This window comes from Theropithecus gelada, chromosome 20, assembly GCF_003255815.1.
Source record: "Theropithecus gelada isolate Dixy chromosome 20, Tgel_1.0, whole genome shotgun sequence".
NCBI lineage: Eukaryota > Metazoa > Chordata > Mammalia > Primates > Cercopithecidae > Theropithecus > Theropithecus gelada.
This window is the reverse complement of record NC_037688.1, coordinates 50,517,024-50,527,626: the sequence shown is the minus strand read 5'-3', so window position 1 is coordinate 50,527,626 and position 10,603 is coordinate 50,517,024. Positions and strand designations below refer to the sequence as shown.

General features: G+C 58.6%; 1 protein-coding gene across 2 annotated transcripts in view; it reads left to right on the top strand.

Annotated features, from left to right (window-relative positions):
* The window catches only part of TBC1D24 (TBC1 domain family member 24), a 29,725-nt gene extending 19,373 nt beyond the window's left edge, over positions 1–10,352 (top strand). The window contains exons 2-8 of one of the 2 annotated variants that reach the window (XM_025371563.1): positions 3,597–4,676; positions 5,269–5,286; positions 5,790–5,948; positions 6,909–6,972; positions 7,333–7,428; positions 7,765–7,987; positions 8,302–10,352. In XM_025371563.1, the coding sequence (XP_025227348.1) occupies positions 3,712–4,676; positions 5,269–5,286; positions 5,790–5,948; positions 6,909–6,972; positions 7,333–7,428; positions 7,765–7,987; positions 8,302–8,456 (1,680 nt within the window). In that variant the 5' untranslated portion in view covers positions 3,597–3,711 and the 3' untranslated portion in view covers positions 8,457–10,352. The remainder of the gene's footprint in view (positions 1–3,596; positions 4,677–5,268; positions 5,287–5,789; positions 5,949–6,908; positions 6,973–7,332; positions 7,429–7,764; positions 7,988–8,301) is intronic. The other variant, XM_025371564.1, reaches the window with a different exon arrangement.
* Positions 10,353–10,603: the final 251 nt, after the last annotated feature.

Below are 10,603 nucleotides of genomic sequence, written 5' to 3'. Positions count from 1 at the left end.
AAAAAAAAAAAAAAATAAAATAAAGAAATAAAAAATGGCTACAATGGTAAATTTTTTTTTATTTTTTAGTTTTTTGAGACGGAGTCTTGCTCTGTCACCTGGGCTGGAGTGCAGTGGCGCGATCTCGGCTCACTGCAAGCTCTGCCTCCCGGGTTCATGCCATTCTCCTGCCTTAGCCTCCCTAGTAGCTGGGACTACAGGTGCCCACCACCGCACCCGGCTAATTATTTTGTATTTTTAGTAGAGACGGGGTTTCACCGTGTTACCAGGATGGTCTCGATCTCCTGACCTCGTGATCTACCTGCCTCGGCCTCCCAAAGTGCTGGGATTACAGGTGTGAGCCACTGTGCCTGGCCTAAAATGGTTAATTTTATGCTATGTGTATTTTACCACACACACAGAAACACAGTATCGAGGTACTTTCCCAAGACAGTGTCTCACAGACATAGGTTTTACACTATGATTTTTACCTTTCACGAACTGTTTTTGTTTTTTTTTTTTTTTTTTTTTTTGAGACGGAGTCTCGCTCTGTGGCCCAGGCTGGATTGCAGTGGCCCGATCTCGGCTCACTGCAAGCTCCGCCTCCCGGGTTCACGCCATTCTCCTGCCTCAGCCTCCGGAGTAGCTGGGACTACAGGCGCCCGCCACCACGCCCGGCTAGTTTTTTGTATCTTTTAGTAGAGACGGAGTTTCATCGTGTTAGCCAGGATGGTCTCGATCGCCTGACCTCGTGATCCGCCCGTCTCGGCCTCCCAAAGTGCTGGGATTACAGGCTTGAGCCACCGCGCCCGGCCTCACGAACTGTTTTAAAGTAGTATTTGCCTTATAATAGGTAGGTGAATGTTCTAGCTGCAAGAGAAACCAGAGTGGTCCAGTCACTTAACCAAAACTTGCTGAAGCAGACCCCTGTGGCACTCCAGGAACTTGTACCATCCCAGGCGGAAAGGTTAGTCTGATGTGCATAAGCAAACCTTGCACTTCTGTGCCCAGGACAGTAGCCTTGCGCCAGGGAAGTCACCTGTTGTCCAGAATCCCACAGGGCACATCTTACCCACTCCTTTTATGTTTGCCTGAGCCCAAGGGTTGCTGTTCTTGGAGAAACACCAACCACCCCACTTGACTTCTGGCTCATTTGGATCCAGAAATATGCAGTTTTAAAGCTGCAGCACCTTCCATTTAGGTCCCAGCTCTCCCTCTGGAAACATGCCTGCTCCTCACCAGAGATTCCTCCCTGGAGCACCTGCCCGAAGCATAGCTTTCAAGCTGGTGGTTTTAGAAAGTTAAGAGCTGGCTTCAGAATTCCGACAGGGTGAGACAGCATAGGCTGTGACTTTCTTACCATGCACAGCTGGTTAAAGAGAACTGGGAACGGGCCAGGCGCAGTGGCTCACGCCTGTCATCCTAGCACTTTGGGAGGCTGAGGCGGGTGGATCACGAGATCAGGAGATCAAGACCAGCCTGGACAACATGGTGAAACCCCATCTCTACTAAAAATACAAAAACTAGCCGGGCGTGGTGGCGGGTTCTTGTAATCCCAGCTACTCAGGAGGCTGAGGCAGGAGAATCGCTTGAGCCCGGGAGGCGGAAGTTGCAGTGAGCCAAGATCACGCCACTGCACTCCAACCCGGGCGACAGTGCAAGACTCCGTCTCAAAAAAAAAAAAGAGAACTAGAACGAAGCATCTCTTTGCTCAAAGTGATCTTCTCAACTGGGGGTCCCTTTCAGAAGGACCCCAGGGTGCAGGGTGGTGTTTGGGAGCCTGGGGTGGACCATGCTGGAGCGGAGAGGTGTTTTCAGCAGGGTCAGGCCCTTTTTTTGGTAGAGATGGGGTCTCACCATGTTGCCCAGGCTGGTCTTGAACTCCTGGCCTCAAATAGTCCTCCCACCTTGACCTCCTGAGTAGCTGGGATTATAGATATGGGCCACTGTGCCCAACCAAGGGCCAAGCTCTTGAAACCCTTATAGAAACTCTTATCTGTAGCCTCTCATTACTCAGAATCTGTGTGACCTATTCCGGTAACTTCATAAGTTCTGTGAAAAGAAGGTGTACTCCAAAGTTTGTAATGGCTTCTCAGAACAGTCACTTGTCTTAAGTGGAAGCCCTTCTAATACTTACACAAAGATTAAGACAAATAATGTGGCTGGGCACCATGACTCTCACTTGTAATTCCAGCATGGTGGGAAGATCACTTGAGGCCTGCGGTTCAAGGCCAGCCTGGGAAACAGAACAAGACCCCGTCTCTCTCACACACACACACACACACACACACACACAGACACACACAACTAATTATAATAATAAAGAAAACAGGCCAGGTGCACTGGCTCACACTTGTAATCCCAGCACTTTGGGAGGCTGCGGTGGGTGGATTGCTTGAGGTCAGGAGTTCAAGACCAGCCTGGGTAACATGGCAAAATCTCATCTCTACTAAAAAGAGAAAAAATTAGCTGGACATGGTGGCGCCTAACTGTAGTCCCAGCTACAGCTGAGGTGAGAGGATCACCTGAGCCCAGGAGGCAGAGGTTGCAGTGCGCCGAGATGGTGCCATTGCACTCTAGCCTGGATGTCAATGCAAGACCTTGTCTCAAACCAAATAAAACAAGGCCAGGCACAGTGGCTCATACCTGTAATCCCAACATTTTGAGAGGCCAAGACAGGATGATTGCTTGAGCCCAGGAGTTCAAGACCAGCCTGGAGGGCATAGTGAGACCCCATCTCTACAAAAAAATAAAAAATTAGGCCAGGGCAGTGCCTCTCGTCTGTAATCCCACACTTTGGGAGGCCAAGGTGGGCAGATCACGAGGTCAGGAGTTTGAGACCAGCCTGGCCAACATGGTGAAACCCTGTCTCTACTAAAAATACAAAACAATTAGCCAGGCATGGTGGTACATGCCTATAGTCCCAGCTACTCAGAAGGCTGAGTCAGGAGAATCGCTTGAACCAGGGGCTCAGAGGTTGCAGTGAGTGGAGATCCTGACACTGTATGCCAGCCTGGGTGACAGGGTGAGACTCCACCTCAAAAAAAAAAAAAAAAAAAAATTAGCTGGGCACGGTGGTGGACACCTGTCGTCCCAGCTACTCGGGAGGCTGAGGCAGGAAGATTGTTCAAGCCATTCAAAGCTGCAGAGAGCAAGGTCATGCCACTGCACCACCCTCCAACCTGGGCCATAGAGTGAGACCCTGTCTCAAAAGAAAAGAAAACAGGCCGGGCGCGGTGGCTCACGCCTGTAATCCCAGCACTTTGGGAGGCTGAGGCAGGCGGATCATGAGGTTAGGAGATTGAGACCATCCTGGCTACCACAGTGAAACCCCGTCTCTACTAAAAATACAAAAATTAGGCGGGCGAGGTGGCGGGCGCCTGTAGTCCCCGTTACTCAGGAGGCTGAGGCAGGAGAATGGCGTGAACCCGGGAGGCGGAGCTTGCAGTGAGCCGAGATCGCGCCACTGCACTCCAGCCTGGGCAACAGAGCGGGACTCCGTCTCAAAAAAAAAAAAAAGAAAAGAAAAGAAAAGAACACCACATTTGAAAAAATACATTCTTTGAAATGTGAACCTTCAAACACAGATGCAAAAAATGTTTTTTTTAATCCTGCAGAGTGTGAGATGGCAGACAGGTTTGCTGAAAACCCTCAGAAAGGGGGCTGGAGGATTTAGCCGCTCTGTCCTCCCCTCCCTGCAGCCCAGGGCTTCCTCCCTAGCACAGTGGCGCTATGGACTCTCCAGGATACAACTGCTTCGTGGACAGAGACAAGATGGACGCTGCCATCCAGGACCTGGGGCCCAAGGAGCTGAGCTGCACTGAACTGCAGGAACTGAAGCAGCTGGCGCGCCAGGGCTACTGGGCCCAAAGCCACGCCCTGCGGGGAAAGGTGTACCAACGCCTGATCCGGGACATTCCCTGCCGCACAGTCACGCCCGACGCCAGTGTGTACAGCGACATCGTGGGCAAGATCGTGGGCAAGCACAGCAGCAGCTACCTGCCGCTGCCCGAGTTCGTGGACAACACGCAGGTGCCCAGCTACTGCCTGAATGCGCGCGGTGAGGGGGCCGTGCGCAAGATCCTCCTGTGCATCGCCAACCAGTTCCCCGACATCTCCTTCTGCCCCGCCCTGCCGGCCGTGGTGGCCCTGCTGCTGCACTACAGCATTGACGAAGCCGAGTGCTTCGAGAAGGCCTGCCGCATCCTGGCCTGCAACGACCCCGGCAGGAGGCTGATCGACCAGAGCTTCCTGGCCTTTGAGTCGTCCTGCATGACGTTTGGGGACCTGGTGAACAAGTACTGCCAGGCGGCCCACAAGCTGATGGTGGCTGTGTCAGAGGACGTCCTGCAGGTCTATGCGGACTGGCAGCGCTGGCTGTTTGGGGAGCTGCCCCTCTGCTACTTCGCCCGGGTCTTTGACGTCTTTCTGGTGGAGGGCTACAAGGTGCTGTACCGCGTGGCGCTGGCCATCCTCAAGTTCTTCCACAAGGTGAGGGCCGGGCAGCCCCTGGAGTCGGACAGTGTGAAGCAGGACATCCGCACGTTCGTCAAAGACATCGCCAAGACAGTGTCCCCGGAGAAGCTGCTGGAGAAAGCGTTCGCCATCCGCCTCTTCTCCCGCAAGGAGATCCAGCTCCTGCAGATGGCCAACGAGAAAGCCCTGAAGCAGAAGGGCATCACTGTGAAGCAGAAGAGGTAGGTCCCCGGCAGCCAGTGAGGGGCACGCCCAGGGTAGGGGGCTGGGGCAGGACGTGTCCGGCATGAGCTTATCCTGCTGGCCTCCAGGCGGCCTCTGCCCATGGTCCACCCACCCATCTGTGCATGGCTGGAAAGACACTGAAACAGGAAGGATCTTCCCAGTTACAGCCGCAGACGAGGGACATCGGTTCCTATCCTCTGGGACCAGGCCCACGGCTGAGATGAAAGCTGATGCTGGCCACGGGGTCAGAAGGCATCGTGGGAGGCCAGGCCCACTCCCAGGGTTATTTCAGGGCAGCCCCTGCTCCACCCCTCCAGCTCTGGGCTCCATGGCTGGTCTCTGCTGTGGTTGCTGGGCGTGGCCTCCCTGCCTGGAGCACAGCCCCAGGGGAGCAGGGTCAGGGGTTCATGGTGTCCTATGTGCATTTGGCAGCCGGCGCTGTGGTGGTGCCACGCTGCGGTCTGTTGACGTGCAGTCCTCTTTCTTCTGGGCCAGCAAAGGCCTGTCGGGGGATCGGTACTCACACTAACTTCTCCTTGTCTGTTTTATTTTTCTTCTCCATGTCCGTTGCTTTCTCCTGTTTTTCAGTGTGTCACTTTCTAAAAGGTAGGTCTGAAACTGCATCCGCACACCTGGCCTCTGTTTTTCCACCAGGCTGACTCTAGGCCAGCTGATGCTCTGGGTCCCAGGGCTGCTCTCGCGGGCCGGCTTCGGCAGTGCTGCCTCTGAGCCGGACTGCTGCTCAGGCGCCTTCTGTCTGTGCGTCTGCCTGCCTCCCTGCCTGTCTGCCTCTGTCATGCTATCTCCTGGTGCTTGGCTCACCCCGAAGCCTTGTCTTGCCAGAGCAGTCATTCTCTGTCCTGATTTCTTAGAGAAAAGGTGCATTGTCCCCATCCAAGCTGGGCACTCTCCCTTCTGTAACGGGTGGGAGGTGGGGCTCCTGGGAACTTTCTCCCTGTTGGGCACCTAGAACCCGGCCCTAAACCGGGGCAAGCAGGCAAGAAGTTCCCTCTGGGCTTAGTTCCAAAGAGGCTCTGGGGCATACCTTGGGAGACATGGCCTGACCCCGGACGTGGCTTCGGGCTCTGACCCCTGCTTGCTCCCCTCAGGCAGTTTGTACACTTGGCCGTCCATGCAGAGAACTTCCGCTCAGAGATCGTCAGCGTGAGGGAGATGAGAGACATCTGGTCCTGGGTCCCCGAGCGCTTTGCCCTGTGCCAGCCCCTCCTGCTGTTCTCCTCCCTGCAGCATGGGTACAGCCTGGCCAGGTAACACCCCAAGGGGCCAGAGCGGGCGGCAGAGCTGCCCAGCCACATGTCCTGCCCACAGAGGCTGGAAATGGGCCTCAAACCTGGGCACCTGGTGAGGCCCTGCTTCTTCCTGTGGGGCCTAAGAATCAGGGTCCTTTTCTGGGCTTCTGCCCTCCCCAGGCCACCCAGACTTTGGGAGTCATGGCCAGGCATGCCATAGCTTGGGGCTGTGCAGGTGTCATGAAGACGTGGGAGGCAGAATCCCCACCTCGGAGCTCACAGCATTGTCTTGGTTGGGGGACCATGTGCGTGGCAGGTCCCGGCTGTGCTCGCTCCCCACCCTGTCATCCACATGGTGCTCTGTCAGGGACCCCAGGCCTGCTGCCCTCCAGGGTGGCGCTGCCAGGTGCAGCCAGGGAGCCTCCCTCCAGCCTTGGACAGCATGTGGCCGTGGGAGCTCTGGGTTGGGCCTGGGATGACCTGGAGGTGAGGTAGGCAGAGCTGGTCCAGCCCCCACCCGGCACCGTTCACAGGTTCACAACGCCTCAAGCTTTTTGGCATAGCTGGAGCCACTTCTCCTGGCCCTGCCAAGGACACAAGCCAAGCTTTGGGCGCCACATTGGCAGACACGGGCATCTTTGGCTCCCACGTGCCTGGGCTGCGAGGATGAGCCAAACCTCCCCACCGCGGGGACCTGTTCCTCTGGTTCCTACTTCCCCAGCCCCTGGCGCTTGGCTCTGCACTGGGGCCTTCCGCTGCAGACCTCTCCCCTGAGTCACACCAGGGCAGGCTGTCCTGGGGATGGCAGAAAAGGGCCAGGTGAGAAGAACACCTGGGTGAGGGTGTTGTCGGGACCCAGAGAGAAGGAAGCACAGTTCCCAGGTCTTCCACCCCAAGACAGCCGGGGCCAGTGGAGGCTGCAGGAGGCAGCTGGGAGGGTGTGCAGGGTGACAGCTGGCATGCGTGTCTCTACGCCAGGTTCTACTTCCAGTGTGAAGGACATGAGCCTACCCTCTTGCTCATCAAGACCACACAGAAGGAGGTGAGCACGGACGCGGGAGCCAGGGCTGGCTCTGATGGGCTCCGGAGCCTAGGCCTCCTGGGCTGGAGCCAGAGTTACAGCGTGGGTGTGGCCAGCACATGGGGCTCATCCCACGCTCAGGGTCACAAGGGGAAATAAGACTATCCCCAACACAGCCCCCGCCCACCCTTATTGCCAGCCCCAAGCCAGGGGCAGGGTGCACGCACGCTGCCTTGCCTACACAACCCCTGCCCTGGGGTGGGGGTGGGAGACGGCAATGCCTGCACCCCCACCTGTGACTTGGTGGGGCTGGAGTAGGCTGGAGCACAGGGACGCTCCTGGGGGCCTGTGGGCACAGCCTCACCCAGACCTTTCCCCCAGGTATGTGGTGCTTACCTGTCCACAGACTGGAGTGAGAGAAATAAGTTTGGAGGCAAACTGGGCTTCTTTGGGACCGGAGAATGCTTTGTGTTTAGGGTGAGTGGGGCCAAGTGCCCCCCAACCCCCATGCAGACCCTGTAGCTGCATTGCTCTGGGAGCACCCGCCTGCCCTGGGGACACTGTTTGATGTCACCATGGCAGTCACCCAGCAGCGTCATCGCCATGTGTGCTTCGGGTTTGATCTTTCAGCCGCGCGCTGCTCCGAGGCAGGGGGGCTTATCTGCTCGAGCCACCACCTCCCCAGCCCCTGGCTCGGGCTGCACCCACCTTGGGCTCTGGGTGCAGATTCGTGGGATGAAACAGGCTGTGGCTCTGGGGCAGAGGGTCCTGCAAGTGCCTGCACCAGCTCCTCATGCTCCGCTTCCACCCCAGCTGCAGCCTGAGGTGCAGCGCTACGAGTGGGTGGTGATCAAGCACCCTGAGCTGACCAAGCCCCCACCCTTGATGGCTGCTGAGCCCACCGCCCCGCTCAGCCACTCCGCCTCCTCAGACCCTGCCGACCGCCTCTCGCCCTTCCTGGCCGCTCGCCACTTCAACCTGCCCTCCAAGACCGAGTCCATGTTCATGGCGGGGGGCAGCGACTGCCTCATCGTGGGTGAGTGCCAGCAGACGGGGCCCTGGGATGAGGGTGTGGGGGTCCGGGCAGCTGAAGCTGCTGCACCCAGCCCTCCCTGACCGGGGTGGCAGAGAAGAGGCCCTGGGTGTCGGGGTGGACCAGGCACGATGGGTGAGAGGGAGCTGGGAGGGAGCGACCAGCCTGGACAGCTAGTCCTGGGGGCTATGGAGAGTCAAGGGTCTGTGCGGTTTCAGAGAGGCCCGTGCAGGGCAGGACAGCTGGGACAGCAGGTGAGGTGCCTGGGGCAGTGCTGATGGGGCAGTCAGGCCGCAACTGACCTGAGCATCCTGCAGGGGGAGGAGGTGGCCAGGCGCTCTACATTGATGGGGACCTGAACCGGGGCCGCACAAGCCACTGTGACACCTTCAACAACCAGCCCCTCTGCTCCGAGAACTTCCTCATCGCTGCTGTGGAGGCCTGGGGCTTCCAGGACCCTGACACCCAGTGACAGCCTGTGCCACGGTGACTGAGCCGCGGTGGGGTGGTGGGCCAAGGCTGGGCTGCCGCCTTGGGCAGCAGAGAGCAGATGAGACCCCCCATGTGGTGGGCAGGGTTGGGGGACAGCAGGGCCCCGTGGCCGAGCCTGGCGTTGCCTGGACCTGCTGCTGCCTCTACCTGGGGTTTGGGCTGGGCTTCCCCAGTCCACCTGCATCTGGGTCAGAGCTGGAGGGGCTGCAGTGCCCCCAGCCCCACCCAGAGCTGGCATAGGAAGTACCTTCCTCCTCCTTGGAGGCTTCCTTAGCCCAAGGCCTTGGGAGTGTCTGGGTCTTGCTGCCGCTGAGCTTCTCTATGCAGCCTGAGCCCCTGGGGTGGGAGTGGAATGGCAGCGGGAACGTGCAGCGGAGGGTGGGCTTGTGGTGCCCCCTGCTGGTGCCGCATAGCATCGCACCCTCCCGAGCAGGGCCCTGCAGCCTGGCTGACTGGCGACTGAATCCCAGAGTAGGTCCTGAGAAGAGACTGGCACCCTTGGGCCTGCCCCCTGGCGGACCCCACCTCCTGTCCCGGGCCTTTGCCCCAGTTCCCTCCCCAGGCCTCCTGGGCCACCTCTCTCAGTAACCCTGCTTGGCCGGCTCTGAGGCTCCCCTGGGCTGCGTTTGGGAGCTGCTGGGTGGGAGGAGGAGGGTGGGATTTGTGCTGGGCTCCACCCCCAGGGAGGGTGGGAGCTGGAGGGAATGTCACATGTCCTTGTGTTTCTGCAGAGCCTGAAGCTTTTGCTGGGCCTCCCTGCGTGTTCCCATCTGAAGAGGTGGCCCCGGGAGAGGCCCTCAGGGACCGACCCAGACCAGCAAGCTCGATTTCCAGGGGTCTGCCCAGAGAAGCCTGGACCCAGGGGACTTCTCAGCCCCTCTCCGTTCCAGCCCAGGCCTTCTTGAGTTCTTGTAGCCTCTGCAGCTGCCCATTTCACCTCTTTGTCATTGCAGTGACCTGGGGCCCAAGGTCACGCCCAAGCCCTTCTTTGTGGCATGCTCATCTCAGTTCATCCCCAGCTGCTTCTCTGCACCAGGCCCTGCGCCCTCCCCAGGCCCTGGCCACCCAGCACCTCCTTGGCCACCTTGCATGCATGCATGTCCCCCCTCTGTCCTTCTTGTGGTGCTGTGGCTGGCCACGTGTCAGGGTTTTCTCTCATCTTACAGCCTTTGGGCCCCTGGGCCCCTGCCCTGCCTAAGCCCTGCACTGGCCAGACACAGGTAGGTGCCAAGGGAGGCCTTGCCTCTGGGCACTGTAGGGGGCAGCCCCCTGCCTTGTGACCTCCCTCCGTGCCCTGTGACCTCCTTCAGCTGGTATTGAGGGTCTGGCCACCACGGAGGGGAGAAGGGAGAAGTGGAGGCCCGAGTGGCTGTTCTGGGACCATGGAGGCCTGGGTCACAGATACAGGTACCAGCAGTCCTGCCCCTACTTCCGTCACTGCTGGTCTCCAGCCAGTGCCACTTGGAGTCCCCTGCACCGTGCCACTGTCCATCCCCACACCGTTGCCTGCTCCTCCCATGAGGCTTCAGCCTCCCCTGACCATCTGCTCACGTAGCCTCTGACTGGGCCCACAGTGGTGCAGGAGGAAGGACCGGGAACCCTGCGTGGCTTTGGGCAAGCTGACAAACCCATCTGGAACTCAGTTTCCCCAACTGTGAAATGGGGCCAGTCCCCATGCCCTGCTGTCCTCCTCACAGGACTGTTGAGAGGCTCACAGGGGGACAGGGTGAATCCCTCTCTCCGGGAGAGGTATGGGAGGGAAGTCGCCACTCATCTCACAGCCCACCGCAGCCCTCCAGGCCCCCGCCTGAGTCCCCAAGGCCCTCATCTGTACCGCCAGCTTTGGTGTTCATTAAACATGGTCTTGCTGCATCAACTCCCGGGCTCCAAGCTGAGTCTGATCTCTTCAGCCAGGGGCCTCCAGGGGCTTCCTGGGCCTACAGCCAAGCAGGTGTGGGAGGCTGCCCGCTGCAGTGCTCACCCACATTCTATGACTGGAATGCTGCAAGCCTCTTCCAGAGGGAGCCCTCCAGGAGCAGGGAAGTCATATCCGAGGACCATTTGTAGGTTTCCCTCTGCAAACTTCCTGAACTGGGTGGTGACTTTTCTGGCGAGTTAAGTCCAGTA